The following is a 9,339-nucleotide window of genomic DNA, read 5'->3' as shown; positions in this document are numbered from 1 at the left end:
ATAGTTGGATCAGATGATGAAAGTTGAGGAGAGATTCATAGCCCAACTAATTAAAGAGAGAGTTAGTTTAGATGAGATGCAGTTTGGTTTTGTGCCAGTTAGAAACACCACTAATGCTATATTTCTGGTAAGGCAATTGCAGGAGAAATACCTATCCAAAGATAAACCTCTGTACTTGGCTTTTGTTGACTTGGAGAAAGCTTTTGACAGAGTCCCCCAGTCCCTTATCTAGTGGTCAATTCAGAAACTAGCGATGTACGAGTGGTTGGTGAGTGCCATACAAGCCTTGTACAGGGTCGCTACCAGTAAGGTGAGGGTGGGCAATGAGTACACCAAAGAATTCAGGGTACAAGTAGGGGTTCACCAAGGGTCGGTGCTCAGCTCCTCTTGTTCATCATAGTCCTCCAGGCAATAACAGAAGAATTCAAGACAGGCTGCCCCTGGTAGCTCCTCTATGCTGATGAATTACTACCTGAACTAGAGAAGTTCCAGGTATGGAAGTAAGGTATAAAATCAAAGGGCCTTAGAGTTAACCTAGCAAAAGTCATAGTAAGTAGGAAGGCAGACAAATCACAAATCCCTTCAGGTAGATGGCCCCACTCACTTTGTAGGAAAGGTGTAGGTAGAAACTCCATAAGATGCACACAGTGTAAGCTTTGGACACATAAAAGATGCAGCAATATCTGAAGAAAGTTAACAGGGAAACTAGCTTTTGTATGTGGAAGGTGCACAGGTACAATAAGCGCTGAAAATGTACAGAAAATAGACTTCATCAACTGACAGTGGGGCAAACTGGAGGTAGTAGATAGCTTCTGTTATCTAAGTGACCAAGTTAGTAGTGGAGGGGATACCCCGAGAGTGTAGCTGTAAGAATGAGATCAGATGTTCATTTTGCAGTCATTAGGTCCTAGGTTTAACTCCACTGTTCAGCACACTGGGCAAGTTATTTTCTACCATACCTTCTGTTCAAGCAAAACCTAATGAGTAAAATTGGGTCAGTGGGAATTATGTAGACGCTCATCAGATGGACTATATATACACTTGAATGGGCCTACCATGTCACATACTTTGTCATACTGTTTCTTCATAAACATTACATTGAGCAGCTAGCCTTTTTGATCAACAATACTTATTATTGAAACCAATTGAAGATCCATTTATATGTATATAAACAGTTACTATTCTTCAGTAGGGACACAACAGCATATATTTAAACTCATGAAAAAGCTTTCATTTCCACCCACAACATCTAAATCTTTAAGATAGAAACAATACAGGTTTAGTGTCAATGTAAACATCAGGTCAGGATTTTGTTAGTATTTTAATATCAGAATAAAGAGTAGAGACTCTTACAGCAAGTGTTCTACTGTTACTCTATCATTAGCAGTAAAGCTACATGAATTAGAAGACTTTTATATTTGCTTGCTCTTTGTTATCATTCTCTGTAATCATTCTATAGAAATTGCAATAAACTTGAAAAAACTTATATCAGTTTTAATAAATTAATAATGCACTACATAATAATTTTTGAAAAATTTCGGATCTTTTTTAAAACGGGGGCCACATTTTTCATTAATGTTTTACGTAGTGTTTTTGGTACCGAAAGACTTTCAAACTTCGTATACTTATCTATTTTGTGTTATAGAACAGAAAAATATTTTTGTATTCGAATTTATTTCATGTAAAAAATTGTCTTATTTCGATAATTTCAACCAATCACTGACGTCCACTCAGCCGATATACATTAAGTGCCGACTACATAAACAATCGATTCTTCGTTTTATTTGCTTTTTTCATTTTAAATTTGCTTTAACCCTAACCCTAAGCCTAAGCCTAACCCTAACCCTAACCCTAACCCTAACCCTAGGGTTAGGGTTAGGGTTAGAGTTAGGGTTAGGGTTAGGGTTAATTGTTTCAGAATCGTTTGTTTATGTAGTCGGCACTTAATGTATATCGGCTGAATGGACGTCAGTGATTGGTTGAAATTACAGAAATACGACAACTTTAACATGGAATAATTTATGGATTTCTTTTTTTTAAAAGAAGACTAAGAGAAAAAGATGTTTTATATGACACATTCTACCAGTGTTCCAAGTTTCAAAGTGTTTCGTTAATGAAAAATGTGGCCCCTGTTTTAAAAAAGATCCAAAATTTCTACTGTAATGTATGGTATATTGTTTTTGTTAGATATAAATTTTAGCTACACTGAGAAAACTAAACAAAGTGATTACACCACAGGTTATTATCTTACTGAGGGCATTAAAAATAGGATCTATCTGACTAATGTTGTGGACTTAGATTTTATATGGATTCGATCAATGTTTGTGTAAACCAGTGGTTTCCAAACGGTGTTCTGTGGCACACTGGAGTGCAGTATAAAATTATATTTAAAAGTAACAAACATATATAACGGAAATTCTAAAAATCAAGAAACTATGCTTCATGTATTGAATAAAGAAGTAGGAACTTAAACATTTTTTGTAGTTTAAATTATTTATATTGTAGACTAAGATATATAAAAATATCTTTTTTAATTAATTTTTTTTTTACTCTATGCAAAAAGAGTGCCAAAATATTTTCTTTGCTTTAAAATACACTGCAAGTTTTAGAAATTTGAGAACCAATAGACTAGACAAGCAGTTCTAGTTTATTCTTTAATTCTCTTATTAATAATTTAATTTTAAACCTTTTTATGTTGGTTTCTTATTATAGATTAAACCACGGTGTTAAAAGAGTTTATAAAATAAAATGTTGAGATTCATAACAACATTATCAATATAAATGTTATCTAGAGTTGTAGCCCCAAAATTCTGTCTACTCAAATGCTATGTTACTCAAAAAAATGATAACAGAATGAAATTTTTTAAAACCATGTTTCAACAATAAACAATTTTAAATAACACAGAAATATGTTTCTAATTTTTGAAGAAACATTACTATAAAGTAAAAATAGATCTAATGTATATTTCAGTTAAAAAACTTCAACTGTTTTAGTTTGCCTTATATTATTTGCATTTTTGAAATCTGTGCCTGATAAGAAATTACTATTCTCCAATAGAAAATAATAGCTTTACTTTCAGACGTGTCTCTATGGGGATTCATTTGACTTTTACGAGGAAAAAAAAGTAACAAACATGTATCCTGCTTAAATGATATAAAAATGGAAAATCAATGATGAATACATAAAATAGTATAAATAATGAAATAAAAGCATGATTAAATCATCACACTTACACACACACAAAAAGTCTTAACTAGTTTGAGTTTAACTTTTCTTTAAAAGTAAGAAAGAAAAGAAAACATACAAAATATGCTTACCTTTCCAATTATACTTCCTACTTCCTGAAATAAAAAAAATAATAAGTTGAAGTTCAGATACAATTTATATAACTTTTACAACAGAATTCATACAGTAGTATTTGTGATAAATATGCAGTTAAGTTTACATTCAGATAAATATCATCAATATTACAACCACCAGGCTAAAATCCATTTTCCCTTTCTGCCATAGACTTAAAAGAAGTCTACTATACCAAATTACCATTCTTCTGAATATTATATAAACCGCTTCCACATGAACTGTCTGAGAAAGCAGTGTTAAAACTCACCTGGCAAGACAAAGTCCTAAACATGGAGGTCCTTTTTCCAGCTGATCTGCCAAGCATTTACACACTGCTGAGGTTCTCCACAGGTCAAGTGGGTAGGCCATCTTGTTCAAATACCTGACACACGACTACCCAAAAAACTGTTTTGCAGTGAATTGGCAGCAGGCAAGTGCACACAAGTTGAGCAGAAAAGGTTTCAAACATACACTCAAAGCCTCACTGAAATACTTTCAGATCAACGCCAACACCTGGTAAATGCAAGCACAGGACCACTCTGCATGGTGCAACTGCACCAACAGAGGTGCCAACTCTTATGAACAGAGCAGGATTGCAAGAGCACAAAGAAAACATGAGCTGAAACAAGTCCAGAGCCAACTCTTTGCTTTCATTCACAGCAGACCACCACCAGTGTACAGATATTGATAATAATACCTAACTTTATACCTTTCACTAATTTATTTACTAAGGTAAGGAAGGATTCTCTCATCCCTCAAAATAATAATAATTTACCATTGCATAGTACAAGAAGGAACACAGAACAGAAAATTACTTGGTATGATGCTTCCTTTTCAATTAAACAAAAATTTTTCTTTAAAATTCTTAAAGATAATTTTCCACCATATCATAAATATTACAGTCTTTAACAATCAACTGTTAAACTTTCTTAGTCTGCTAAACCTATCTTAACCTTCATATTATATCAACCTCAAATCATTCAAAATTTAAAAAGTATGATATTAATTCTAAGCCATATCAAAACATTTTAGTATTAGTGATAATAGTTCCAAAGTTTATTTTAACTATATTGTATGGATTGTAGTCATTGTGGTAGTATGAGTACAAGAGGTATATAAAAAATAGTAATAGTAGAAGTCATAATACTGTCAACGAAACAATAATAATAGTCGTAATAATCATTCATTAATCATAGCTACTCAGGAACAAGTCATTAGAATGAATCTGATAAAGGCAAAAACTGAAAATACTCAGTGAGAGAGCAAACTAGGAATCCATGGGAAAGGAGACAAAAGTATTAACCATCTTTTGAATGAATGCAATAAGCTCATACAAGACCTGTGTAAACACAAGCATGATTGTGTTGATAAAAGTGTGCAGATACAAAGTAGCAGAAGAATGCCATGATCACAATCTAGAAGCCGTGGAGGTGAATAATAATTACAGAATTTTAAAGGATTTCCTCATAAAGACTGACCATATTACTGAAGCAAAGTGATCAAATATGATTGTAGAGACCAAAAAGAAAAAAAACGTAAGCTTATAGACTTTGCAATACAATTTGATAATAAAGATGGATACCAAAAAAATTGAGAAAACTGAGAATTATCAAGACCTAGTTGGAGAGATGAAGAGATTATGGAAGAATAAGATTCCATTTATTCCTGTTGTAATCAGTGCAATTGTAAAAGGCTGCTATGTAAAAGACTGAAGAATATTAGAATTGAGACTCACATTGTCAACCTATAGAACAGACAAACCTGTTTGCTGCAAGTTTCTTGCAGCAAACATTAGAAAGATTCTTGAAATTTGAAGAGAATTGTTATCACCAAACCTCAAGACATCATCCTTGCTGACTAATATAGCATATAATAGCTTCAATAATAATAATAATAATGATGATAATAATAATAATAATAATAATAATAATAATAATAATAATAATAATAATAATAATAATAATAATAATAATCATACCTATATACACTGGAAGCTATGCCAACACTATGGAATGAGAACAGAAAAAAGATGGTATAGGCACACCCCAGAAAAGGTCTCAGAAAATGAGAAAGCAACCATACTCTGGGATATGCCAATACACACAGATAGAGAAATGAAGGCTAATAGACCAGATATAGTAGTCAGAGATTACCAAGAAAAAAAATGCCTTCTGGTCTATGTATCAATACCAACAAATGACAATGTATCTCTGAAATTAATGGACAAACTCTCAAAATACAAAGATCTGGAAATAGAGGTAACTCAAATGTGGAACCTAAAAACAGAAACAGTTCCTATAAAGCAGGTACATTAGGTATGATTAAAAATATTCAAATACATAATCAAAGCACCTTTACTTACAAATGTGTATAACATATAGAAAATAACACAACTAGGCACTGCGCACTTAGGCAAAGAAGAAGTATTCGGACAAAAATAATACAATACAGGGTCAGACAAACAAAAGCATGTGCTTGAAACGTATGCAAATAGAAAGCAAAAATACAACAAAAAGTGAAACTCGATACACCCAAGGAAAAAGCAGAAGTGAATCTGATGTTGTGTGTAACATTTAATCAAAGAGATTTTAGAAGAGTTAGAAAAATTGTGGACAAAAAGGTCATGAAAATCAGGGACCCACTTGAAGCAGGAAAGGGGTTATTCCTGGAATATAGGGGAAGAATACAAGAGACCAAGGAAGACTTGGGATGAAGGTTGATCTGTAGATATTACATTTTATGGAAGGGATGGCAAAGGGTGCACTAGTTGGCAAAATGCAGTGCTAGAGCAGACATGCCCACCCATGGCAAAAAACACCCTAACACAAGGGTAATGTTTAAGAAGTAATTAACTCTCCATGAAGCCTACCTTGTAGCTCCATCACCTTACATCTCCTCACTCTATGACTCCCTAACCTTTATCACTCTATTGTCACTCTTACCATTATCTCATCCCTAGGATGCCCTCTAGTTCTTCTTTTCTTCACTGCACCAACCCAGTTTTCCCATCCTCTTGACTCTCACCATCCTCTCTCCTCTGCCTCTCTGTTTGGATGCTTTTACTGCAATCACACTCACTTCTTCCCCTTCTCCCAGCCTCCATGACACCTTTAAACAACTCTTTCCTCAACTAAACTTGCTTTGTACCTCGTTTTTTGTCACTTCCATCTCCCTATATCTTTTCTGTGTCCTCAATACTCTTTTCGTCTTTCTTCTTCTGGCCTACCCCAATGACTCTTATACCCCCTTTGTTCAATGTCTCCCACACGAATTTTTTCCACCTTAGCTCATTGTTCCCTTTCTCTCCCTTTTTCTTCAAACTTTCTGTACACACTCATCCTCATAATGTAGAATAGCCTTAGGCCTCTCTACACAGCTCACCTTTCAATTCTATCTCCCTCTTTTTCCTAAATAACCCCTGTCACTAATGCCTCTTTTCTATCTGTTTCTCTGAGCTTAGTTAATCTCCTTCATTCTCCTGCCTGGAATCATTACCCATTCTCAACCCTTATGGGGGTTGGTTGAAGCCCTTATCCTTGCAAATTATGAAACAATCTTCACTAGTGTTGATATCACAAAAAGCCAGCCAGTACATTTTATAAAGCGATAGGTGTTAAGAATAGCAACAGAATGCAGTCCTTGAAATCATCACATTCTGTTGAACTACCCAATCCATGCTAGAGATTAAATGATGATGATAATGATGGCATGTATATATGTATATATGTAGGTAGGGGAGCTCTAAAGGGGTCTCAGGGAGTAGCATCCCTGCCTTCATGAGCTAGTTTTCCACCACATTTCTTAAAAAACTTGGTAGAGGCCTTGATCTCGGGACCACTCATGTCTAGAAACTGGGGTTGGGGATAAGCAAGTAGAAAATCCAGCTATCAAAAAGCCTCATGAAAATAGCAAAGGAGGATGGGCACCAGCCAACCCAAAGGTTGGGGTGGGCTGCACCTGCTTACCTGAAAGAGGAAGGTGCAAACCCCCATCCTGGGTTGCGCAAGCATGACTTGTCTTATGATGGCCAACATCCTGAGGAGAAGCTTGGGGTGAGGTTGGGAAGTTGGAATATGGGCAGTATGTGTAGAAGGGGAACTGAGGTGTGTGAGGAATTGAGGAACAGGAGGGTGGATGTGTGCTGTGTGCAGGAGGTTAGGTGGAGGGGCCAGGGTGCAAGATTTGTGGGGTTCAAGGGAAGAAGGTACAAGCTGTGGTGGTTGGGAAATAGCAGGGGGACTGGAGATGTGAAGGAAGAAATCTGTGAGAAGGTGGTGGAGGTCAGGAGAAAGAGTGACAGAGTGATGACAGTAGTGTTAGCATTTGAAGAAGTGGTGAGGGTGATTTGTGGGTATGGTTCGCAAAGTGGAAGAGGAGTCGCTGAGAAATAGCGATTCTTTGATGAAATGGCAAATGAGTGGGACTTACACAAGGCAGATGAATTGGTTTGGGGTATGGGTGATTTTAATGGACATGTTGGGAGATGGATCTAGGGATTTGAGTGTGTGCATGGGGGAAATGGAATTGGGGAGAGAAATTTGGAAGGAAAGCTGCTGTTAGAGTTTTGTGATGCGAAAGAGTTGTGTGTAGCAAATATGTGGTTTAGGAAAACAGAGAAAAGGAAGGTGATTTTCAGTGTGGAAGGGAATGAGACAGACATTGATTTCCTGTTGGTTGGCAGGAAAAACAGAAAATATCTGAAAGATGTAAAGAAATACCAGGGGAATTGCAGCAGAGGTTGGTGGTTGCTGACTTGGATAAGAGGAAAGTTAAAAAGCATGTGAGAAAAGGAATGGTTGAGAGGAGAAAGGTGTGGAAACTGAAGGAAGAGAAAACAAGAGCAAGGTTTGAGGAGAGAGTTGGGAAGTTGGTAAGCATTGATGCACTGGATTTGTGGAAGTCTTTTAAACAAAGGGTACTAAAGGCATGTGACAAAATGTGTGGAAGGACGAAGGGTAGGAGAGATCAAGGAGATACATGGTGGTGGAACAAAGAGGTGAGAGATGCGATAGCGAGGAAGACGGAGGCATACAAAGCTTTATGTAATAATAGGACTGAGCAAATGAAAGCCAGGTATAATAACATGAAGAATCATGCAAAGAGGGTGGTTGTAAGATCTATGAGGAAGGAAGCTGAGGAGAGGTTGAGCAGGCTGGATGAGTACCCAGATAGAGTGAAAAATGATGGAAGAGATTTTGAGGGAGGAAGATGCTTGAGGGAGAGTGATGGAAAGCTGAATTTTAGTGAGAAGGACAGGGGAAGAGTTTGGAAGGAGCATATGGTGGGAATAATGAATGAGGAGAATGAATGGGATCAGAGGGTGGAAGTTGCTGTGGTGAAAGGCCAGTGGAGAGGGTTAGTTGGGAACAAGTAGTGGAGGCAATGAAAGAAATGAAAACAGGAAAGGCAGCTGGTCTATCAGAAGTAAGTGTGGAAATGATAACTGCAAGTGGAGAGATAGGGATTGTTGGAAGAGGAATGCCAGATGATTGGGAACTAAGTGCGGTGGTACCGATCTTCAAGGGGAAGGGAGATGCAATGAGTTGTGGGGCGTATAGAGGAGTGAAGTTATTGGAGCATGCAATGAAGATAGTGGAAAGGGTATTGGAGAGGAGAATTCAGGAAGGGGTGGATGTAGGTGAGATGCGATTTGGTTTTATGCTAGGAAGGGGGACAATAGATGCAGTGCTCATTATAAGGAGATTGCAGGAGTAATACTGAGATAAGGGGAAGGAGTTGTACATGTGCTTCGTTGATCTGGAGAAGGCATTTGACAGGGTTCCCAGGAAGGTGATTGAGTGGGCATTGAGGAAGAGAGGTGTACTAGAGGTAATAGTGAAAGCAGTGATGAGTTGTATGAGGGGGTAAAGACAAGAGTGAGAATTGGATCAGAGCTGTTGGAGGGGTTTGCTGTGAAAGTTGGTGTGCATCAGAGATCTGTGTTGTCACCATTGTTGTTTGCAATAGTGGTTGATGTGGTGATGGAGAGTGCAAGAGAG

General features: G+C 36.9%; 1 protein-coding gene across 22 annotated transcripts in view; it reads right to left on the bottom strand.

Annotated features, from left to right (window-relative positions):
* The window catches only part of LOC106871424 (poly(rC)-binding protein 3), a 388,844-nt gene that overhangs the window by 115,844 nt on the left and 263,661 nt on the right, over window positions 1–9,339 (bottom strand). For all 22 annotated transcript variants that reach the window (XM_052973806.1, XM_052973814.1, XM_052973807.1 and 19 more), the window contains one exon: window positions 3,319–3,342. In XM_052973806.1, coding sequence (XP_052829766.1) covers window positions 3,319–3,342 — 24 coding nt within the window. The remainder of the gene's footprint in view (window positions 1–3,318; window positions 3,343–9,339) is intronic.

The sequence above is a fragment of the Octopus bimaculoides genome, chromosome 17, assembly GCF_001194135.2.
Source record: "Octopus bimaculoides isolate UCB-OBI-ISO-001 chromosome 17, ASM119413v2, whole genome shotgun sequence".
Taxonomy (NCBI): domain Eukaryota; kingdom Metazoa; phylum Mollusca; class Cephalopoda; order Octopoda; family Octopodidae; genus Octopus; species Octopus bimaculoides.
Note: the sequence above shows the minus strand (reverse complement) of the source record. Positions and strands in the feature narration are given on the sequence as shown.